Source organism: Ambystoma mexicanum, chromosome 10 (assembly GCF_040938575.1).
Source record: "Ambystoma mexicanum isolate Mex_15411 chromosome 10, UKY_AmexF1_1, whole genome shotgun sequence".
NCBI classification, from domain to species: domain Eukaryota; kingdom Metazoa; phylum Chordata; class Amphibia; order Caudata; family Ambystomatidae; genus Ambystoma; species Ambystoma mexicanum.
In genome coordinates this window covers 231,874,646-231,899,838 of record NC_090932.1, presented here as the reverse complement: position 1 = coordinate 231,899,838, position 25,193 = coordinate 231,874,646, and the positions used below count along the sequence as shown (strand labels likewise).

At 46.0% G+C, this 25,193-nt stretch overlaps 1 protein-coding gene across 2 annotated transcripts in view; it reads right to left on the bottom strand.

The window, feature by feature from the left end:
• The window catches only part of BMP1 (bone morphogenetic protein 1), a 984,430-nt gene that overhangs the window by 297,353 nt on the left and 661,884 nt on the right, over positions 1-25,193 (bottom strand). For both annotated transcript variants that reach the window (XM_069617748.1, XM_069617749.1), the window contains exon 15: positions 14,285-14,465. In XM_069617748.1, coding sequence (XP_069473849.1) covers positions 14,285-14,465 — 181 coding nt within the window. The remainder of the gene's footprint in view (positions 1-14,284; positions 14,466-25,193) is intronic.

Here is a 25,193-nt window from a genome sequence, read left to right as displayed (position 1 = left end):
TCGCTTACATCATCTTCCGTCGATATATCTATCAGTTTGGTTGAATTTGTAGAATTGATGCATGTTTCTTGATTAATTACATCTATGAGTGCATCTAACGGTTCAGGCACTGTGATTGCCTTGTGGCCGAGCATTTTGTAATTTGTTCATTTTTCCTGTTTTCGGGATAGTTTGTTGGATAGTGGTCTGATTAGTACCCACCAGTTTTGTATTTTTCTTGGTCCTTTCATTATTAGTTTTCAGGGTCGTTTGTAATTTTCTCAGAAATGCACGTGACCCATTTTGTGGATTTTTAGTAGTCTTTTTGCTCTTCGATTTGGTCGATACATCTTTACCCATTAGTCCCCGTTTTGAGAGATCAAAGATATCGAATGGGTTACAAGGGGGTGGCTCACTTTTGTCTTGCATTGCGAATACTTGAGTTCTGTGATGCAACTGAACGTAGTTGATTTTCATATTGTGTCGATTGATCCGTTTTCCTCATCTCCAAATTAGGTAGGTTCTCTGTCTGAGTTTGTGTAGATGCACAGATAGAGAGCTTCATCAATTGGGCATGTTTTTTTTTACTTTGTCATCAACCATTTTTTTTAGTAATTGTTGAAACTGTGTCCATTAAAGTCAGTTTGTCAACTCTATCAGCCCTTGCCACTTCCGCTAATCTATTTTGCCATGTTCTTGATGATTCTGCTTCATATTTTAATCGTTCTTGAATAGAATTTATGAGGGATTCAAACTGGGTTTGCTTGGTCAGCATCATTGCCAACAGTGTTGCTTGATCTTTGATGGAATCCACCATCACTTCTTCGATCTTTAGAAACGGGATCATAGCTGTAGATAGAACCGCTACCAATGTATTCTATAAATCTAACATTGTCGTTGGCAATCTTTGTTGGTATTCCGGAGAATAACTTATATTTCCAGTTTTCATATTTGTAGAAGATGAAGTCCTTTCATCCGATTTATACTTCGGCAATTCTTTCGCTGCAGAAGACAAAGGTTCTTTCACTGGAGCAACGAATCCTGTTGGGCCAATAGGGGTCGAAGTATCAATTTGTCCGATTTGCTTTGGCGTGTACATTCCCCCAAATACTTCATTTCTTTTTTCTTGTGAGTCCATAATTGCATCAATTTCGGTGATGTCAAATGAAAGACGTGCAATTCGGACTAGGAGCGTTTTTTTTGGGCTCATCACTTTTTATGCCTATTAGCAAATATGTTGCTTGCCATTGCTGTTTCGCTGCTCTCGCACGATCTTGAAGGGGCATTAGGTGGCTATCGTCGTTTGTCGGGATGGGTCCCAACATATTTTGATGTGTAAGTGAATTAGTATCGTCACGTGTTGGACAATCGTGATCAGTGACAGTCCTCGGAACAGCGTCCGATCGTATGGTCTTTATGTCAACTTTATCGCAACCAATATATTGCGCTCCATGCTTAAGATTGTCCATGTGCGCCTGATCCATCGGTTTCCCATTGATCATATTATGGGAATTTGTTGTATTCAAGCTATTCGATAAAGTACCATGGGTTACTTGGTGTATGCCTTCAATCTCCGGATTTAACCAAGTACCCCTAGTGCAAGAGGCACGAAAGTGGTTGAAGTAAAGAACAGTGGACTGGAAGGCTGACAAAGTTGGTAACAAGTGTGCGCCCTCTTTCTCAACCCCACCCACCCCCGTCCACCGTAGAAAATATCTTTTGTGGGTATCCTGTATTACCGTAGAGGGCTGTGGAAAATTCTTTTCAACACTATTGAAAAGGTATCCTTGCAAGACTCGTCACAAGGAAGAAGTGGCTCAAACGGCACCAACTCCAGTCCAGGTATGGGAATATCCCTTTGTCATGGGAAACCATAAGGAAGGACATTTTTTGTACAACCCTATGTTGATAGATCTACAACCACTGATCTTAATGGGGGCTAACACACTGTGGAGGGTTAGAAGGAGGATGCGGACATGTTGTAATTTCTATTTGTAGGTTTATTAAATGCTAAGAAAAGGCCCAACTTTCCCTATTGTTATGGGGTGTTCCTTGCCTATATAAATAACTAGGTGCTTGTCCGTGGTCAGGAAGTCATAACACACAAAAAAGGCCTGCTATCCAAAATACTAATTCTAACTGACCCTACCACTAGTCTAACAAATATAAGATCAGGAGAATGTCTCCCTTCTCCAGATTGTCTTTTCTCTCAAGAGCGTCTCCTTGGCTTCAAGCTTCTCATTAGAAGGTTAATTTTAAATAGTCTCTTTTCAACCTCTAGATATGTTTTAGTAACCATTTCATAAGCTCTGTGGGATTTCTCTTCTCATTAGGTATTGTTTTCCAGGAATTCCTTTTGTGTCTCTCTCATCTTTACTTACACAATGAAGTGCCTTTTGTACTTTGGTAGCATATACCTCCTTAACTGCAATATGTTTTCTTGATGGTTAAGGTTCCACCTCTATCCTGTAGTGGTTTGGTTGGACTATCGTTGACTCTTGTGAGCCTGTCTTGTCCTCCTTTCATAGGATTCCCCTTCTGTGTACAGTGTCTATCTCTTAACATATGTAGCCATTTTCCCTCTTCCCAGGGTAGTTCTGTCTCAGTATTATGGATATCTCTTCCAGCTTTCATCATGTTTTTTTCTTTAGAGTTAAGTTTTCCCCTCTGCTGGGGCAATTTGTTTGTTTTATCTTTACTCTTGTGGGCCTTTCTTGCCCTTCCTTTGTAGGATTCTCCTTCTGGTTCACAGTATCTGTCTCTTAACATATATAGCACTCTTCCGAGGGTATTTGTATCTCAGTCTTACTGATATCTCTTCTAGCATTTATCGTGATTCACACTCTTATTATAGTCTCACTTCCTCGACTTCAATGTGACTGTCTCGTCAATTCTACTAAGACAAGTTCCTGCAATTCCACAATGATCCCCCAGCAGTCTCCTGGTTCGCCCCATTACCTTGGATTCTGCGAGGGAACGTCTCTGGGGGCTCTCTTCACCCGGGGCTCTTCAGTTGCTTGTTTTCTCAATGTCCCCCGTCATCTGCAGTGTCCTGCTCTCTCTCTGTGCGAGGTGGTAACCAGTTGGTTTGCTGATTTCGCATCACAGTGGTTTCAGCATCGTTTGTGGGCGGCCTGCCCTCCACAAAGTCGTCATGATCGCACCTCCACCGTCTGCTCCTCAGTTTCTCCCTCTGTGTGGATGCTGCGTGCCCGGTGCTTTGCTCTTGCTCAGAGCAGGTTCCAAAGTTGCTCTCAGTGACTACTTCCCTATCAAGTGTTATGCTGCCAGGGGGCTGCCCTGCTTGCGTATGCCTCAGCTTGCTCCGGCATGTCCTCTTCCAGTCTCCTCGTCCATGTTAAATGGAGATTTCTGTTTAAAGAGATAGATCCTCTCTGGTTGTTAACAATATATTTTAGTTATCTCTTCAACCAAGCCTCTGGATTGTACACTGTTCTGTGCATCTGATATTCCCATGAATGCCACCAGGGAGTAGGACTTAAGGAACTCCTCACAGGAAAAGGAGTCCTTGTCTCCTACAGGGAGAGTCTCTGCCACTGAGGTCCCACTTGCCTCGACCCCTAGGGAAGGTGTTGCGGAGCGGGCTCACCTCCCTAGCCCCACAGGGGTGGCTCCCCTTGGGGAAAAAGGGATAAACCCCCTCGATTTGTCACAACACCTGACAAAAAGTGAAGCCAAACACCTCTTAAAAGTAGGTAACATTGAATGAGTGACAAGGCTGAACTCTCGGGTAGGGCAGCAAGCTGAAACAACGTACAACTAGTCCACACACTTATCTTTAGAAAATACATCACACTGATATTCTGAAAAATATGTACTCTGTTACACATATAGATCTCAATCGGTTGCATGTGTTAATATCCCCGCAAAAATATTGCCATATTTTTGTGGCGATATTAAGCCATGGAACCTGCGGGGGACACCCCCATATTTTTTAAAAGGGAGCAGGGGAAACCCCCGCATCCCCCAGTCCCATTTACCCCATTAACTGTCCCCACCAATAATATTGCCTATGGCCTTAACCCACGGCCATGTATATGGTGATATTATAGGTGGGGATAATATTACCCGATACCTCTCAATCAGGTAAAATAAGTACAAATAGTATACAGTATTATAACTGTACGTGTTTAAGGGGACACGCCTCACCCCACTGCCTATATATGGGTCCACTATGTCAGATAGGCACCACAGTTAAATTAAAGGGTGAGGGAGAGAACACAGCCCACCCCAGTTATATATGGTAGGCCCTAGGGCTCATGATCCAAGACCTATAGGCACGGTGTAGAAGGGATCCAGACAATTGAACCACCAGGAAAAATAGCCTAAAACCATTTTAAAACACCACATTAATGCTGCTCCTCTAGAGCATAGTAACAAACATAGCACACATTCACAGCTGGTAAGTGTAGGAAGCCTTTCAGAGGCATAACCAAATAGTCCTCCAAGAATGAATTAAGGATGCATTTCAGAAACATTTACCCTCCCAATACACTTCAGAGAAAAATATTTACACAGTCACCAAAATTAGCTACAGTGTAATAATCTATTTACAATGAGAGAAGTGCAGGGCATAACTTTAAAAATACATTAAGAACCATTGTTAAGTTCTAATATTCAATGTCTTGGTCTAGAGCTCACTGGGCCCCTTTTGTGTCTTCCTTTTGGTGCCCTGAACAAAGGGAACCCTACAATACAAAATGACAGAGGATAGGATTAAAAAAAAAAACAAAAACACACATTTGTGCCCGAATGGCTATGAAAAAGTCACATTGGGCTACCAATGCTGTAAACATGAGTACAGGTACCATTCACCTACTCCCGAAAACCAATGCAGGGTCACTTAATCACCCTCGGTCAAAAATAGGCTAACGTAAAAGGGTTGCAAGTTAAGTTTAAGTAAGGGAGAAGGGTTGCAATGTCAAGGGGGATTCAGATATCGCCCCCCTCTGGCAACTAAAAAGAAATGAATGATACAAAATCTAAAAAGGGAAAAATCAAAAGTTGAGAGGCCCTGAAAAGTGAACATAGAATCCCCAAAAATAGGGATTCCATCTAAAAGGACTAAAAAGGCCCTTCCGCACACATTGGCTCACTCTGACACAGTCCTGCACCCTCCTATTGTAGTTACAACTTGTTTAGACCAGTCCGTAGCCATGCACAGGGCATTACAGATCCTTTGGGGATGGATCTGAATGGTTGGTGGATTTTGTGCCCAACCTGTTTGGCTGACCACCAAAAACCGTTATTAGGTGCCCTGGTGTGTGATTGGCAGATTTGCTTGGGGCAACCCATAAGTGTATGGGTAGATCTAGGGGAGACCCTGTCCCTGCCTTGGTTTGGTTTGATTGTTGCTAGAGCTCTGTTGAATTCTGCAGATTTACTTAACTGCTGGATGATTTTTTGCAGAAAGGTTGCTGCTTTAATTTTTGGACCAGCTTTGGCCATACTGGACGGGCTTGTCGTTTAGAACCACAGCTCTGATTTGAATGTGGCTTCCTGGGCTGTGCTCGTCCTCCGCAGGGTCACCTTTTTGGCTGGGCCCGACTGAGCAATGTTGCAGACACTTCCCCATTTTGCCATTGGCTGTGTGTCTGTGTAGAAAGCTGCCATCGCCCAGAGGTGCACTGGGACCCTAATAACCAGCCTCATGTTTGTTTTGACCATTCCTGGATGCCTCCTCCATTGCTACCATTTTGTGAAAATGTTCTGCTGCGTTGATGCGTCCCTCTTTCTTTTGAACCCATCTGGTTGGGTTCTTCTTTCCTTGTGAAGACATTGTCGCCACTGCTTTCACTTCTGCTTGGCTAGGCCTACACAAAGGATCATGGTTTGCTCTTTTTGGCAAGTTGGGTTGACATTTGTCTTGGGTTCAATGCCCTAGGTGACTAGATCCTTTAAGCCTTCCTGTAAAAGATATTTCACTCTCTGAGTTGTTTTGCCCTCTCCAAGCGGTATTCTTTGGGAACTCCCACCACAAGTAACTACCACTGGGCCCAGAGTTAGTCGATTATTGAAGATACTTACCCCTTAGGGGTTCCCGAGGTGCATGGTCGAAGGTGTCTGCTGGTCACCTCCAATCGCATTTTGCTATAGACTTCCATTGGCCCCAATCCTGCTTGGCTTATCTTCTTCCTGCTGGGTCTTGAACCTGCGCTGGAGCTCTTAAAAGAGAGTCTCCTCTGGAGTCGCACAGGACCTGTCTGGTAGATCGGGAACATACCTTCCTTTCCCCCATGATTGTGGCTGTGCCTATTGGATTTGTCCAGTGGACTCCTAGTGAGAACATCTCAACTTACCTGGAACTCTCTTAAGGTAACTCTTAGATGCCTCTGGACATTTTTCCTAGGTCTCCCTTTGGTCCAGCAATTTCGAGGTAAAAGACTAGCATTTTACCCAGTACCACTGATTTGATCTGTATTTTGAAGTGTGTACACTCGATTAAAAGAGCCTTGTTACACTGTAGATCTGCAAAGTATTACTGTACCTATTTTTCTAGGAATGTAATGAGTTGGTGCTACTCATATGTAGAGTCACTATTACCAATGGACAAACATTATTTCTGTCTGGGAATTTAGATGCCCGAGAGAAAGCATGAGACGCAGGCCACGCACATGCTTGCTCCCACGGGAGACTGCGAGTCAAATTGGGAGGACATCCAAAGCAAACTACAGCCGAAGGTTTGCAAGTGATGTTCCATTGGTTTCACACACCTCTGTTCATGTGGTCCTGTGAATGTTGACTGTAATCGAGAACAACCAACTCAGGCACAGGTTAAAGAAGGTGGCAACCTAAACGAGTTGCTGGGGTGTAACCATGGTACTGAATAATTCCAGAATGGCGGTCAAGGAGACGCAGTGCAGTACACCAACCGTTACATCACAGCTGGGTAATCTGTAGTCCTTGGAGGTTGTGACCAATCACAGAGACACTCACATTAGTCACACAACTGTTCTCAATCAGGCAGTTATAACAAGCAGGTCCCAATCCCGCAGACCTATGGAAGAGAAGCTGCCAGGGAGACGGGAATAGTTTCTTACCTGTAACTCCATTTCTCCAGCATTGGTATCTTTCATGGATTCACATGCTTAGAACATTCCCCGTCGTCAGACTGGGACCCCTCGGTACACATATGTAGCCTTTTCCAATAGGAAAACTTCCGACACTTTTGTGTCCTATCTACGTCCTTTTAGGACCCGCCTACGCATGCTCTGTATGCCGTCCCTGTATAAGAGGCCCGCCCCCGCAGTTCCCCTTCAGATTTCGGCCCCTCCAAAGTAGGAAGGGTTAAATTTATCAATTAAATACATTACATTCCGGGGAGGTTGGCGGGCGCATGTGAATCCATGAAAGATACCAATGCTGGAGAAATGGAGTTACAGGTAAGAAACTATTCCCTTCTCCAGCATTGGATCTTTCATGGATTCACATGCTTAGAATAGATTGTATAGCAGTAACAATTGAGACGGCGGTGAGAATGTAATGTAATATACCCTCAACATACTACACAATGCATATGTACAGTAGGAATAAGTTACCTCATATAACCTTACCCACATAAAATAAACTGTAATTAAAAAGGTAGACCACAGACTCTCCACAGCGTAGAGCTTACCTTACTGAAACAGATGGCGCAGGACAGCTCTTCCCATCTGCACCTCGTCCGCATGCTGCCTGGCAAGGCAGTAGTGGCGGGTAAACGTGTGGGGCACTGACCATGCCGTAGCTTGGCATATGTCCGTCAACGGAATTCCTGCCCATAAAGCTGTTGAGGAGGACATCGATCTTGTAGAATGGGCTCTAGGATGTCCTTGCAGTGGCCTTCCGGCCTTAGAGTGACAAAACGCAATCGTCGATGAGACCCATCGAGCCAATCCTTGTTTAGAGATTGCTTCTCCTCTCGTCGACGGACCATATGCGACGAACAGTTGTCTAGTAGACCTGAATTCCTGTGTACGATGTAGGTAAAATTTCAGAGCCCTCTTAACGTCCAGCGTATGAAAAGCTTTTTCTGCTGCCGATGATGGTGTGGCGAAGAAAGTAGGGAGAACAATGGACGAGTGTTTGTGATACACTGTCGGAACTTTTGGGACGAACATAGGATTAGTTGCCAGGACTACTTTGTCCTTAAAGAATCTTAGGTATGGCGGGTCTACGACCAGCGCTTGCAGTTCCGAGATTCTTCTAGCTGATGTGATAGCAATCAAGAATGCCAACTTCCACGAAATGAATTTTATGTCGGACGTGGCCAAAGGCTCAAAAGGCGGTTTCATTAAGCCTGCCAACACTGTGTTGAGACTCCAAGTCGGGGGGAAACGTTTTTCCGGGGGAAAAGCTCGAAATAAACCCCTCATGAAGTGTTTTACAAGTCTGTCGCTAAATAGAGGAGACGACTGCCTTTTCCTTGTGAACCTCGAGATGGCCGCCAGGTGCACCTTTATCGATGTGAAGGATAATCCCCTCTCCGCCAAGAGGAGCAGGTAAGGTAGAACTTGTTCCGGCGTCACCGACAACGGTTGTAGGCCCTGTTGTCCCCTACACCATTCACAGAACCTCTGCCACTTATAGGAGTAGGATTTGTTTGTAGAAGGGGCTCTAGCCGCCTGCAGAATTTTTTGACAATCCTCCGAAACGTCTAAAGCACTGAACTCCGAAAAGTCAGGAGCCAGGCTGTAAGGTTGAGACTGTCCGGGTCGTGATGCCACACCGTGCCTTTGTCCCGGGATAGTAGGTTCGGGGCTTTCGGAAACCCTATGGGATGTTCCAGCGACAGGTGAAGCAGGTCGGAGAACCACGGTTGCCTTGGCCAGTATGGTGTCACTAGAATTACCCGGCAATTGTATCTGCGTATCCACTGTATTGTCCTCCGTATGAGGGGGAACGGAGGAAAAGCATAGAGAAACATGTCCGTCCATGGGAAGGAGAATGCCTCCCCCCTGGAGCCCTCTTGAGGCCATCTGCTTGCGAATTGCTCGCATTTCTTGTTGTCTTTGGTCGCGAAGGCGTCCAGAGGGGGGTGACCCCATTTCTCGAACACTTTCATCAGGTGAACTGTGTCCATTTCCCACTCGTGTATCTGGGCCACGCTTCTGCTGAGGGAGTCTGCTTGGGAGTTCCTCACTCCTGGAAGGTGATGAGCCACGATGGAAATTTCGTGCTTTAATGCCCAATGCCATGTTTTCTGGGCTTCTATGGAAAGAGTTCTTGATCGCGTCCCTCCTTGTTTCCTCAGATAAAACATGGCCGTTGCATTGTCGGTCAGTATTCGTACTCGCAAGCCTTTGATGTGTGGTAGGAATGCCTTTAAGGCCCATCGTACTGCTCTGAGCTCTAACACGTTTATGTGTAGGAGTGACTCCGTTGGAGACCAGCGACCTTGCGTTTGGAGAGCACCCATGTGAGCTCCCCATCCGGTTAGGGACGCATCCGTGACTATGGTTCGCTGAAACTCCCGCTCCTGTAGGGGTACGCCGTTGTTCAGATTGTGGAAACTCTGCCACCACTGAAGGGTCCGAAGCAGCTTGTCGTCGTCGATGGTTATCTTGTCTGACCACGATCCTTGAGCCTGTGTCCATCGGTCCGCGAGGAATTCCTGGACTGGCCTCATGAATAGGCGACAGTTTTCCACCAGATGGATGCAGGATGCCATGGCCCCTAGGACGGAAACATATTTTCTCACTGAGATCTTGGTGTTTCGCTGTAGTCGGCATGCTTGTTGATTGAGTCTTGAGGTTCTGTCGAGAGAAGGTTTCACTAGCCCTAACTGGGTCTCGAACTGTGCCCCCAGGAATACCAGCGATCTCGATGGCTGCAGAGAGGATTTTTCGAAGTTTATGGCGAATCCCAGTTGTTGTAGAAGTTGCATGGTGGCTTGTAAACTTGTGTTGGTCGACGCTGGGGAGGATCCCCTTACCAGCCAGTCGTCGAGGTATGGGTATACATGGTGGCCTTGCTTCCTTAGCCAGGCCGCTACTGGAGCCAGGCATTTCGTGAACGTTCTGGGGGAGGTCTTGAGCCCAAAAGGAAGAACCGTGAATTGGTAGGGAGTCCGCCCTATTACAAATCTTAGGAATTTCCTGTGTTTCCGACACATTGGAATATGGAAATACACGTCCTGTAAATCCAGGGACGCTAGAAAATCCCCCTCTTGAACGGCGCGGATCACTTCCTGCAGAATGAGCATCTTGAAATTTAGGCTCTTTAAAGACTTGTTGAGATTGCGTAAGTCTAAAATGGGACGCCATTTGCCGTTCGGCTTTTTTAGGACGAAATATCTTGAGTAGACTCCTTGACCTCTCTGTGATGTTGGAACTAATTCTATCACGCCCTTTGCTAACATGAGTGTTACCTCTTGTTGCAGTATCTTCAGATGGGAATGAGCAGTGAACGCAGGTGGAATTTGCGGAGGGCTGTGTTTGAATTGTAGAGAGTGTCCGTTTCTTATAGTATCCAGCACCCATTGATCCGTCGTTATTCGTTCCCATTCGTCGACATATGCTGAAACTCTTCCCCCCAGAACGGTGTGTTGTATTTCACTGCTGATCTTTATTTTGCTTGTCTCTCGACGACGACGGATATGATGGTCTTTTCCTGGAAGTCTGGAAGTTCCGGCGACGGTTTGCCGTTTGGGAGGCACGTCTGTATCCCTGGGAGAGGTAAGCTGATCTGCCAAAGGATCTGTCTCCAGATGCAGAGAATCTTGAATTACCTGAAGCCCCTCTAAAGGGACGAAAAGACTTGTAGTTTCTGCCACTCTGGAGGGCACCCAATGAACGTGCCGTGTCCGAGTCCTCTTTCATTCCCTTTAGGGCTTCGTCCACCTTCTCACCGAAAAGAAGGTCTCCCTCAAAGGGCATATCTAAAACTTTGTATTGTACTTCTGACCTGAAGTAGGTACACTTAAGCCATGACTGTCGACGTAATACGACCCCATTATTGACTTGCTTGAAGCCTGACTCAGCGAGGTCCACCGCAATGTTTATTGCGTGATTTGAGGCTTCCTCACCTTCTCGGACGAGTAACATCGCTGCCTTCCTATGCTCTTCCGGAAGATGATCAAGCAACGGAGCTAGCCTGTGCCAAATCTCCCTATCGTATCTGGCAACAATTGCCAGAGAGTTTGCGGCCTTTACTGTGGTCGCTCCCACGGATAGCACTTTTTTGCCAAAGGCATCTTGGCGTCTCGCTTCGTTCTCAGGAGTCGTCGTGCACTTGTGCTGGGCCTTCGTCTTCCTCGCCTCTGCCGCCGACACCACCGAGTCTGGCGTTGGTTGGGAGGATAAACACTTGTGGGTATACTCTGGAGCCTTAAACTTTTTTTCCAGGCGTCCTTTCACTGCCGGCTCTGAAAACGGGTGACGCATTGTCTGCAACCCCTCCTTCCATACATGGCCTAGTATTGGTATCGAGAACACAGACCTCCTTCTCTTACCCATGTGGTCGAACAAAAAACAGTCCTTTTTCTGTTCTTCCTGGGACAAACCAAATTCTTTGCATGCCTTCTCCATCATAGAATGGAATGACGCAATGTCGTCCGGAGGGGACGGGTGAGCTGGGCTTCTAGGGGTTTCCAACTCCACCTCTGACTCCCAGGTTGGATCCCTGGAGGGGGATGATGAGATATCCGACATGGCTCCCCTGTCAGACTCCGAATCTGGCAGCTCACCTTCCTCTTGTGCCAGTGCTGAGATTGGCGTGCGTAGGTGCGTCGGTTGACGGGACGGGCCCGGCTCGTCAACGGGTGACTGTGGCAGGTTTGCCTGAGGTAGTCTCTGGTCCAACGACTGTAACAACGACTGAAGCGTGGACAGAATTTCCAACGACAAAACAGATTGAGGATTGAGAAGAGGGGCAGATACCGGTATAACGGATCCCCTCGTCGATGACTTGTCAGCCACTCGTAGCCCTAGGTCTGCTGGGCCAGCTATTCTCTCATTCTCGTCCTCCGAGGACAGCAACACAGCCTGTTCTTGTAGTAAAGTATCCGGGGGATCGGATCAAAAACTTCAGGCCTCCAGGCCTCCTGTAGAACCCCCGTCGACGAGGCCATCGTCGACGTCGTTGTTGGTGGGACGGTGGATGCCACCTGCGTAAGTGGCAGGGTGGAGGTCGATGACTCGGCCGCCGTCGACGACGGTAACTTAGCAGGTGGTTTTGGCGGTCCCGCCTTTTCCACACTTGGCTTGCTTTTACTCGACTCTCGACTCGTGGTCGATCTATGATGATCGCCCGAGGAGGATTTCCTTTCCTTTTCATGCTTTTTTGATGAAGATGATTTCTTTGACGAGGAGTCTCTAGTTGAGTGACTTCCAGACAAATCTTTTTCCGGTGGTCGAGATTTCTTCGCCGGTGGTTCCGACGAGGTAGCGCGGCGTGATGTTTTCGCCGATTGTGTGGAGCCTACCTCCGAAGGGGGGTATGCCCGCGCTCCATCATGCAGCCATGCTACCAGTCGTCGACTGCCGTCTTTGAGGGTTTTTTGAGAAAACCCTTTGCATATGTCGCAGTTATCCGCCGAATGATGAGGGTGGAGGCAATATATACAATCCATATGTCTGTCCCCCTCGTAAACTTTTTTCAAGCCGCACGTCGCGCATGGGCGGAACAGCGCTTTTCCTGACACGGAGGACATTTTCTGTACTCAAATTCCAGTAATGCAACCTTGTACAAAATAGTAAGACAACGCGAGGAGATCCCACTACTTTGGAGACGGTTGAAATCTGAAGGGGAACCGCGGGGGCGGGCCTCTTATACGGGGACGGCCTACGGAGCATGCGTAGGCGGGTCCTAAAAGGACGTAGATAGGACACAAAAGTGTCGGAAGTTTTCCTATTGGAAAAGGCTATATATGTGTACCGAGGGGTCCCAGTCTGACGACGGGGAATATTCTAAGCATGTGAATCCATGAAAGATCCAATGCTGGAGAAGTGAGTGTTGGGAGTCAAAGCATAGTGGTGCAGAGTTGAGCGAAGAAGAGCCGAGGAAGTACAGGTGAAAGAGTCAAGAGTGTAGGTGGAAAGAAAAGAGGCGCAGAGGAGGTAAAAAAGGTGAAGAGGAAGGGAGAAGAGAGAACGGAGGAGCTGGAAAGAAGAAGCAAAGGGGAGAGAGAAGATTTGAAGAGGAGAGGATAATCTAAGGTCAGATTAGTGCATAGCAAAGAAGGGTAACTGGCAAATAAAAGGTGGTGAGAAAAGAGGAAATTGAAAATGTGCAAAGAACTACAAAGGCTAAATATCGTCCCAAAATCAAGGCCAGATAAAGATAGCAGGCCAGGGAACTTGTGGGAACTCCTTGATTGAAGAGGACTACACAGGGAGGCTAAGATAGCCTGAAGGAGTAAAGGGGGAAGGTCACCCAGGGTCCACCATTTGCAGAACAGTGATGCATGACACTGTATAGATGACCCATGACTCCTGGGTGGTGATGCTAGGTATTTAACAAGTCCAGGAGGATCATCATAATATCCTGACAAGTCCAATAAGAGCCCATACAGAATCTATGCAAGTCCAAGAAAGGATCAAAGGGCACTAGAAACCAGCAAATCCTTTTGATGCCATGAAGGCAGAACCTTTTGTCAGTGACTAAGGAGCGTAGGAGAAGCCTCAGATACCCTAAACCTACATTTTATTTGCGTGTGAAAAAATAAAACTACTGTAAATGTTTACTTTGTTTTGTGTCCTTTGTTGACCCAGAGGGCTGCTACAGAGATAACACACCCCTTATAAACCTGCATGGTACAGAACTTGGAAACAGGCAGGGGAGAAAGCGTTCCACTTCTAAATGGAACAATTGACGATTCTGCGAGTTTGCCCAGTATGTCATTATTACGTGGGTTAGGGTCTCCAGAGTTGGGGGATTCCTATGGGGAACAATGAAGTCACAGGACCACAGGAAAAATAACATTGAGGGGTCTGCCCCCCACCAACAAGTAGAGAAAGAACCTTGATTGAGCAGAGGGAAACAAGGCCCAGCATAAAGATCGGGGCACAAGATGACTTATAAAATAGGACTGAATGGGGAAGCAAGCCCCAGAATTTACTCTGGGACAAAGAGTATGTCTCCTATTTTTTAGGCCACAAGCAGCATGTGAGCAGATTCTGACAAGACAGGCCCTTGAAAGTGGAGATGAGTAGTTATTTGGTTTAACCTCAAAGCCCCAATGCCACAACATTGCTGAAAGCATAGACTGTGCCTCCCACACCCAAAGCTCTTGGTTAAATGGGTGGTCTGAAGCAGGAGCAGTGCTGTACTTTGGGAAGCAGCCGAGCAGGTGTGGACCACATACCTGAGAAAAATTGTGCCTTGAAGCCCTTCTTGGAGACTGTATTGTCGGACTTGAACTCCACCCTCATATTGTTATATTGAGAGGTGATCACCTCAGGCTTCTCAGCACCACAGAATTTTCCATGCAGCTTGGAATCTGCTGTCAGCCCACTTCGAACCTCCACAAAATCATACTTGCAGACCTAGACAGAGGTTATGGGGAAGGAGAAAGACATAGTGAACAAGGTCAACCCTAAAAGAAACAGATTACAAACACCAAGGTATGCACTCAAGATGGTTGCTAATACAAGTGAAACAAATCTGGGTATTCTCTTGTTTAAAAACTATAAAGAAGGCATTTCCTGCAAGCTCATATTTATAGTTTATAAAAGGGGGTGCTTGTTGCCACTCATCTATATTGTTTAAAAAGGTGAGGATCAGTACATACTCTGATTTAATGTATATAAATTAAGATGTCCCTTGCACGCTTGTCCTTAGAGTACATTAAAGGGACATTGTATGAACATTTAATATATAGGATTAAGAATACCACTGACGACTTGTGTTTTAAGATTATAATTAAAGAAGTGCTCTTCAATGCAGGGTCAGATGTATTTAATATCAAGGGAAGCTCTATTCATTTTCTTATGTAATATACATACGCTCCTTACATGCAGCTTGTTCTTCTGCATAGCTATCTTTCATAGTTTCCAAATTATTATAGCTTCTGCACCCACTGGTAGGCACCGAAAGCAGTCCTAAAAGCATCTTACTGATGCTAGCTTGAAATAACACGCTAAGGGAATTAACAGGACACAGTCATATTTATAATTTGAGTATGGTGTACCAAGCTAGCTGTGAGAAGTGTTTTTCAAAGCCACTAACTTGGGTGGGACTTATAAAAGCCAACCTAGGGTTATAGCAGGGTTACTCACCGACCCAGTGGAGCAAAGCCACTCCCTTAAGTAGCGTTGACCAAGCATCAAGGCTGAACTAAGAAGGAATGGTTGACAATTGAAAGAACTGATAAGGAAACAACCCACATAGATAAATTATAAAAAAAAGAACCCTGTATTACAATACTGGACTAGGAAACACTTTACATATGTAAAGGTAACTAAAAACACTGAAGTACCTATGTACAACTCACAGTTGGGCAACCCACTCTGGGTTACACGCTACTTTAGAATCACAAGTTATTCAAACAATAAATGCATTCTCTCAAGCAGCGAGAACATTTTAAGCATGCATCAAGATATAGGCCGCAAGGCAACCTGCACTGTATACTAAAACCTCTGAAATCCAACCCTAGTCTGTAACAAGTCTATGGAAGACTTTCAGGTGTCCGAACGGTTCCGAGCTGTCCCAGGGGCCCAATTAGATTCTGTAGGGAAATTGCAACCTGCAAAATATGGATTTAAGAGTCATAAGTGGGTTTCCAATGAAAGGAGAAGTAGCTAATACCGCTGGGGCTCCAAAGGATGACACAGAAAAGTTCTGACCGGACACCACCATCCTGGCCCAGCCCCAGATAGAACCAATGTAAGCAAGATTGACACCCAATGCAAACGCAGTCGGGAGGGTCGGGGTTCATGAGATTAGTGATCTCAGGCACCTGAACCACAAAAAAGTTAATAACAGTCCCAGGTGATAGTAAATCATTGGGGAAGATGTACCTCACCATTGTTGCAGTGCAGGGTTATCGGGTCGCGGGTTCAAGGGCGATCTCTGCCGGCCTGCTCTAGGTTTCTCTGGAGACCTCAGACTGGGGATAGGGAAGGACAACCAGATGTGATCCCACGACAAAGGGCACACACATTTAGAGAGCTCTTCAGCTATGCATGTCTCATTGGGTCAGGAGGCACTCTGAATCTTGACGGCAGGACTTTCATCTTCAGCAGGCTTGTTGCCTGGTGAAGGACAGCACAGCAGATTTCCAAAAACGCAGTAGAGCCTTGAAGACGCCCACAAAGTGCTCAAGCCAATTGGTCAGCTAGAGGTTGGCAACCATGAAAAGCTGGATATGGGTCTTGCAGAGAAAAGGCTAAGATGCACTCTCTGATGACCGAAAACAGAAAGCCTGTTAGGTGAGTGATTGGTGCAATGAGTCAGAGGGAGGAAGGCACCCTGCAGAGGTCTTCCATGTTGATTAGAAGGTTGCGATTTGGTGCAGTGGTATTGACTGAGCCAATGTTGGTTTCTGCAGCAGTCCTCTCCCACAGTATTCAGCCCCAGTGGTTGACTTTGTTCCTGGGTCCGGCTTGTCTCCATAAAGCTATAATCTAGACTGGGGTGACCCCAGACCTCGAATCAGGACACTTGCAAATTTCAAACTTTAGGGTGGCGGTCCAATAGTGAAAAGGTAGCCTGCCCACAAAATACCCATTAACAGTCAAACCCTAGGAGGAATGTGGATTGGGGCAGTGACCCCCCCTCCCTACTTCCTGGCAACAAAGTAGAGCCTTTGCAGGCTTCTTGCAAGAAGCCCGTCAAGGTGCATGAAGAAAGGGATCAGTCTCCGAAGGTAGAAAGTTGGCCAACAAAGGACAGGCCATCTCAAACAAGACTTAAAACATGTAGAGGGGCCATTTTGAGTATATTCGCCCTTTAAGTGCATTAATGGGACTAAAAAGACAGCCTGGGATAATGCATCTGGGAAAAAATGCTAAAAACGTAACATCTGCCACCAACCAGTTCAGAGGATGCCTGGAAAGCAGGAAAAGAGCTACTTCGAAGAAAGGGAAAGTGTCCTCACAGCAGTCCATATGTGATGGCTTGTCCTGCAAAGGTAAAACATGTAATAAAAAACAGATGACCACTCCTGTATTGGTAGGTCTAAGGACTAACCAGTGGACCCAAAACGACATTGCAAAAGGTACTTGAGGGGATCCTGGCAGACCACCACATAAGGTGGGGGAGGGGGTGTAGCCATAGGAAAGCATGTAAGCCAAAACAATGGCGCAAGAGGTCCCCCAGAACAAAAGTAAATGCAGGAGATGAGTGAGAAGGAGAAGTTACTTTGCGTAATGATCTTTCTATGGATTCTTCTCCTGCATATTCCTCATCTTGATAGCCATCAATCATCCAGCTCTGGTGTTTGGACATTTTTCAACAGGGGGGTGTAGTGGACCTCGACTCAGCAGTCGATCGTTGATCCGCCTTGCTCAGTGCTCGATCGTCGGCTCCAGAAATGACGTCAGGCATGGTATATATACACCACATCACTACGTCCCATGCTCAAGTTCCTCCCTTTTTCCCCTCCATGCTTGAACGCTGCGGAGGAAGACCAATGGGAGGAGGCTAACTATCCTGTAAAAAATTAACAAAAAAATACATCTCAACAGGGTGATCCCATATAATTAGAGATTAAAAATGTTTTTTTTTTTTTTTAAAGAACAATGAGTGAAAACGGACGCTCAGAGCCATCACCAACATCTTTTTCACTTAGAAGGATTGAGCCACAACCCTTTCTTAGCAGGGACGGCTGGGAGGGGCGATGAGGAATCTGCGGGAGAAGAATCCATAGAAAGATCATTACGATAAGTAATTTCTCTTTCAATGGATTGCCTTTCTCGCAGAGATTCCTCATCTTGGTAGACTCCCAAAGCAGTTAGGCTAAAGGAGGAGGGCAGAAAGTATTAAACAAGTATGTTCAGCAGAACCGCCCCAAAAAAGCATGCATCAGCCCGCAAGCAACATCCAAAGCATAATGTTTGGTGAACTTATGCAAGTAATACCATGTGGCTGTCCGGCAAATGCCCCTAACAGGAACACTCCTCTGTAGGGCTGTGGAAGCTGAAACCCCTCTGGTCGAATGCATTCTGAGCCCTGGCTGAAGTTCTTTGCCTGCCGCATGGTAACATTCAGATATACATAAAATAGTCCAAAGTGAAAGAGTTTGTTTTGTTATGGCGAGACCCATGCAAGATAGAATGGGCTATGAACAATTGGTCCGTCTTCCGGAATTCAGTCATACGGGCAACGTAAAAGCTCAAAGCTCTTTTACGGTGAAAACACTCCTCCTCTTTCGAGGGTGTGGAGGGGGATAAAACCCAGGCAACTCAATAGATTGTGAAAGATGGAATTGAGAAACAACTTTTGGAAGGAAGCCAGGCCTGACTGAGAAACTTTACGCAAAAATGGGAATTTGCGGCATAATGCCTGCAGCTCACTAACTCTCCTGGCTGACGTGATTGCAACCAAGAAGGCTGTTTAAAACGATAACAGCCTCAAAGAATAGGAATGCATAGGCTCAATCTGAGGCGCCATCAAAAAGGTCAAAACCAGATTAAGGTCCCAATCTGGAAAAAAGGGGTTACCGGAAAGGCATTATTAAGACCCTCCAGGAATTGGGCCATGACCGGAATAGTGAAGAAAGAACCCTGATCCGTGACCTTTCGAACACAGACAAGGATGCCAAATAGCCTTTGACTGTGGTAACCTGAAGGCCTGCTGAGGCCAGTGACCGAAGGAACACCATCACTGTCGTCGGGGGAGGAGGGGGGGGAGCAAGAGATGGGGTCAGTATCGCATTCCTTACACCACGCCTCAAATCTTCCCCACCTGCACGAGTACAGCGATCTAGTAGAAGGTCTCCCTGCAGCCAGCAACACCTCAAGCACCTCTCCTCGGAGAGGTACCCGTCATATCTCATCCTCTCAAGAGCCACGCATGTCGATTGAGGGAATCTGGGGTCGGGTGAACCACCCGACCTTTGGCTGGGTTAGGAGATCTGGACGCAGAGGCAACCGGCTCGTGGGCAGATGGTCAGACCCAAGAGATCGGAATACCACAGTCTGGGGTGATCAGGAACATGGTCGCTCGAAACCTCTTCAACCTCCTCAGACCCCATGAAATGATGGAAATCGGGGGGATGTGTAGTGGAGAGGGAAGGTCCAGTCCACCAGAACTGCATCCCCCAGTGCGCCGTTCGCTTGGAATTCCCTCGAGTAAAACTGTTCACATTTCGTATGGGATTCTGTGGCGAACATATCATTTGTTGGGCTACCCAGGGAGAGACCACCTCTTCCAGAACTACCTGAAACACTTTCCACTCGTGTGAGATCATGCTCTGCCTGCTCAGAGCATCCACCAAATTATTCTCCGTTCCCGCCAGATGAACTGCAGAGACCGAGATTTTGTTCTCTAGCAACCAGAACCACAGTAGCATTGCTTCAGTGCAAAGGGGACGTGAGTGCACGCCACCTTGTTTGTTTAGGTAGTGCATGGTGTATGAAACTCATGGTGGCAACAGTAAAGACAGATAAGTGATCACAGTTCAAGGGTGTATATTAAACTGTATGCGGGTTGGAAAAACAACTAATCTAAACCTAAATCTAAGATGGGAGCAAGCGCTGGCCATCAAATGAAAAAATGCCTCCGCCTACTCACTCCCAGCCGGATCTGGAGTAGGGCTGACCTGGGGGGGAGGTTAGGAGGAGTTGGGGTTTGGAGGGGCTTGAATTGCACATGCTCGGTCGTCCTTCTAATTTGATTTGTAGGTAATGCTTTGTCTTTGACTTGCTTATGTCATTGTCATCTGTGTGCTGGTTTAAAATAAACATGTAAAAAGAAAAAAAAGAGAAAATGGCAGCCCTAGTCGCATTGTGTCAAATCAAAAGTGCCTATACTAAAACATCCATTGCCAAACCTTACAAAAAGGGTGTAGGATAGTTCTCAAGAAAAGAAAGAAGTGTTCACAAATAATATGTCAGGATGTGGTAGCTTGGCGCTCCCTTTCCCACGTTTTAAACACGGGGTATAGTGGGATCCCGGAGCACAGTACAGTCTCGAGGTTCCCCAGCACAAGATGATAGTTCCACTTGCAGCTTTCAGGACCTTCGATCGCCAAGTCTCATTTCTCTTGAAGTCTCTTGCCTTCGAGGGCCTGATGTATTGAAGTAACAACACAAAAGTTCCATCAACAAAATTAAAGTTTGTTTCCTGATTTCACTTAGGGTGAGTAGTCTTCACCCCTGGGTCCCCCTCTTCCGGGCACTGACCCCTCTTACTTTCAGCCTCCCTCCACCAGGTTCACTATGGCTTTTCCTTCATTCACTAACCTTAATGTTTTTTCAAAAAAAGTTCCAGTGGTTATCCCTCGGCCAGGCTCACCTTTGTCAATGCACTGTTTTATTGGAGCTTTTAGACTTGTCCCCTTCGCATCAGCATCCCTTTTATGGGTTCACTCTGGACAACTTCATATTACTTTCAATGTTTACAGGATTCACTTCCCTTGCTTTCTCTTGTGGCGGGATTCACTTCCCTCGCTTTCTTTATAGTTCTTAGATCAAAGGCTTTGGACTGTATGGGGATTTTGCTTAACCTCCTGTATGACCAATTTGACCTATCTTGACGGCTCACCAACAGCCTTCTGGTATCTGTAGTTTTACTCAGATGGGGATCAACAAGAGTTTCTCGGAGCAGCACCCATGTGGTGCCGGACCCCTTCTGCATCTGGCCTCCCCTTTACAATTTTATAATTCTTTGAACTGCTCTCACTTTGCCACTTCGCGACTTTCATTCACCAAAGCCCAGTTCTCATTGGCTCTCCCCTCTACTCACCGGCTGTGATGAACCGCTTGGCTTTCCTCTTTACTGGAGTCAAGGCCGGTACCACAGAAACAGGAGTCTCCCTCGCTTTGGTTTATCAGCGTCAATACACTCCGTGTACCGTTGACATCTGCTGCAGCACACTTGTGCTATTGTCCTCAGTTTTACGATTCCTTCAGCATAGGGTTTGCAGGGTTTTGTCGAAAAGGGCAAAGGCGTGCCTCTCCTCGTCAGCCTCTCGATGTTTGCCGCCTTTCTCCTCCTCTTGAACAGTCGGGTCTGGATAGCTGCCTCGTGCGGTCTGCCTTGCTCGTAGTGTGCTCTCTTGCTCCACCTTTTATCCCTGTGGGGAAGGGAAAGGGCCGTGAGGTGTGTGCGTTTCTCGTCAATTGCCTGACTTTGCCTCACCCTTGTATTGGGACATGTCAGGTAAACGGTTCTGGTGTTAGTCTGTTGTGCGAAAGTGTTTGTGTTGGGAAAGAGGGGGATGAGGGGGAAATATTTTCGAATGTCCTACGTGGTAGGATGGGGAAGAAGTATTGAAGGAAGGGGGATACCGTGTCTCACCCATCAGTGTCCCACTCCCCGAGGACCCCCCCTTCCAGGTGATCCTGCCTCACTGACCCCAAGGAACTGGATCCAATAGCAATGGCCGTGTCCTGGCCACCTGGATGACAGATCCCTGGGGACTAGTTAGGGAGACACTTTCAGGTTACTCACATGCCCTTCCTCCATGCGATGTAGCCACATTTGTTTCACAGGGGAACCGAGAAAGAAAATCCACGTTTCCGTGGTCCTTTCCCTTCCGGTGTTCCACTGTGAAACAATAGGGTTGTAGGTCTAGAAACCATTGCATGACCCGAGGGTTAGACTCTTTGCATTTGCTAATCCAAACTAAGTGTGAGTGGTGTGTAACCAATGTGAACGTTCGTTCCAATAGTTAGTACCTAAAATGGATAATGGCACACTTGATGGCTAGGGCTTCTAGTTCTACCACGGAATAATTGTTTTCATGTGGGAACAACTTGCGGCTGGTGTTTAGTATGGGGTGTTCTAGTCAGTCACAAATTTGGGACAGGACGGCTCCGAACCTGCAAGAGATGAGTCCTTCTGCAAAACAAACTCTTCTGAGAAGTCTACTACCTTTAGGATTGGGTTTTTTGCATAACATCTGCTTTAAGATGTTGTAGCATCTCCCGTCCTCATCATTCCAAAGAAGTTTCTGGGGTTCAGCATTTTTAAGTTTATATGTCAACTGGGCCGTTTTGTCCGAAAAGGTATGGATAAACCTAGGTTAATATCCTATGAGACCAAGGAAAGCCCTAAGATCTCTTTTGATCTTGGGAGTTGGAGTATCCAAGACAGCTTTTACTTTTTCATGTTGGGGTTCTACATTCCCATTCCCTGTGATAAAGCCAAGGTATTTCACGGCTGATTGGGCCAATGTGAATTTAGCTGAATTAGCAGTTAGGTCATCATTCCGGAGGACTTTAATGATGGTATAAAGATGGAAGAGATGGTCCTCTTAGGTTTTAATATCAATGACGATATGATCAATGTGTGCTCCACAGAAATCAGAAAAGGGATGCAGGATGTTATCCATGAGACGTAGGAATGTAGCTGGTGCATCGTGCAGGCCGAAAGGGAAGACTTAAAACTGGAATAATCCTACAGGCGTCGAAAATGCAGTTTTTTCCTTATCTGGCCCATATATGGGCACTTGCCAGTACACTTTGGATAGATCTCGGGTGGATAGAAAGGTAGCTATTCTGAGTTTATCAATTAGGTCATCGATGTCTGGCATGGGATAGGCATCGAAATCTGATATGGCATTAATTAGACAGAAGTCTATGCATAATCTCCAGGAACGGTCAGGTTTAGTGACCAACACGATAGGAGAGGACCATGGACTGGAGGAGGCTTCAATGATATTGGCCTTCAACATTTTGTTGACTTCCTCGATCACTATCTGTTTACATGCCTCTGGTAGATAATAGGGTTTTAGATAAACCACTTTGCCTTTAGGGGTTCCAATATAATGGTATGTACCTTCTACTCTTCCTGGTTTTTCTGAGACTACATCAAGGAATGAGACCACTACATCTTTTAGATCTTCTCTTTGTTGGGTAGATAACTCGGAAGGAATTAAGAGAAAGTTCTCTATATCTTCCGGAACCAGACAGGCTAATACTTTGGAATGGGTGGCTGACTGGTTCTCCTTCCACTCTTTTAAGCGGTTGAAATGATATAAGTGAACTTTCAGTTATTGGTCTGGTTTGGTTATGTTATACGTGCACGCTCCCGTTAGTTCTAGTACCTCGAACGGTCCATCACTTTGAAACAATATCGTTCCCCGAGGTGGGTAAGAGGACCAGTACTCTCTGTCCAACAGAAAAATATCTTAAATTTACTTTTTTAATCATAATTTGCCTTCTGTTGGCTCTGGGCCTTTCCCATACGAGTACAAACTAATTCCCGAAACAACTGTTCTCGCATTCTAGTGGCGGTTTATGATATTGAAATGGGAGCCTCTTCTTGTTCATCCCAGGTTTCCTAGAGCATGTCCAGGAAATCTCTCGGTTCTCTTCCATAGAGTAGCTCAAAGGGAGGGAAACCTGTGGGCGCGTGGGGGTTTTTCCTCACGGCAAATGGTGCCCATGGGATCATTCTATCCCAGTCTTTCCCATCCTTGTCTAACAATTTCCGTAGAATTAGCTTCAGGGTCTTATTGAATCTTTCTACTAGACCCTCGGTTTGAGGATGGTACACAGAAGTTCGCAAGGTGGTAATGTGGAGTAGCTCGTGGACTTCGGCCATAAGCCTACTCCTAAAATTCGAACCTTGCTCTGTTTATTTCTTTGTGAACACCGACCCTATAGAAATACAGTAGAAGATGTTTTAGGATCTGCTGAGTGGTATTATTTCGCATTGGGAATTTCTCAGGATATCGGGATGCATAATCCACCATCACCAGGTCATAATGGCTGCCCAATTTAGATGTTTCTGGAGGTCCCATTTTGTCCATACCAATTATAGAAAAGGGGACTGCTATGATAGCAATGGAGGGGCAGGTACCGGGAGATGCAGGATAGTCTTCTGAGATATTTCACGGTTTGTCTGAAAGATTTTATATCAGCGTGGATACCTGGCCAGTAACACTTTCTACTGATATGCGCCTGGGTTTCAACGTGTTCCGAATGCACTCCTGTGAGATGGGAATGTGTGATCTCTACAACAATCTTTCAGTGACTTTTAGGTATCACTAGTCAAGTTTTTATAAAACCTTCTGGGGAGGTTTCTCTTCAGTAAATTAACCCAAGTTTTAAGAAGAAAAAGGGACTTCCCTTCTCTATGCCTTCCGCTTCTGGAATTGCTTGTAAAAAAAAAAGCTTCAGCGAGGGCTGGATCGTTTCGCTGGGCAAAGGCAAGTTCGAGATAGATGGTGGGTTCTTCTCCTTTACGTCAATATTATGAGATTTATCAGCTTCGCCAAAGCCTAATTTACCTCTTTCTGTTTTATCTGGTTTGCTTTCTTTGAACCGAGGGAAGAAAGCCCTTTCCAAAATTCTCTGTGCAATTTGCTCTCCCGACGTGCCTCAAAAGGGACGTCGCCATGATTCTGTAAGAAAACCTTCATGTCTCCCCTGAAGTCGGGGTCAATAACGCCCGCTAAGACATCTATCCCGAATTCCATGCTAAGCCAGATTTTGGGACTAATCGTATGTAACCCCACGGGGGGGTATCAAAACCAAGTTCTTAGGAATCATTCCTCTTTTCCTAGTGGTTATAATAGCTTCCCTACTGCTTCAGATATTAAACCCTATTGATTCCTTGGTGGTAATGGAAGGGATAGAGGCTCTCTGACTAAGTTTCTGAAATTGTAGGGTTCCCCAATTTGTTTCAATAGAGTCACATCTTACTCCTGACACCATATGTAAGGAACTCATGGTGGCAACTGTAAAGACAAACAAGTGATCACAGTTCAAGGGTATTTATTACACCGTATGCAGGTTGGAAAAAAGCCTAATCTAAACCTAAATCTGAGATGGGAGCAGGCTTCAACCATCAAATGAAAATAAAGCAGTGCTAGTGGTGTTGTGTCAAATCAAAAGGGCCTATACTAAGAAACCTATTGCCAAACCGTACAACTAATGCAAAAAGGGGTTAGGATAGTTCAAGAAAAGAAAGAAGAGTTCACAAATAATATGTCAGGATGCGTAGCTTGGTTCTCCCTTCCCCACGTTTTAAGGACAGGGTAGAATGGGATCCCCGGAGCACAGTACAGTCTTGTGCTTCCCCAGCACGAGACAACCGTTCCACTTGCAGCTTCCAGGACCAGCAATGGCCAAATTTTGTTTCTCTTAAAAGTCTCTTGCCTT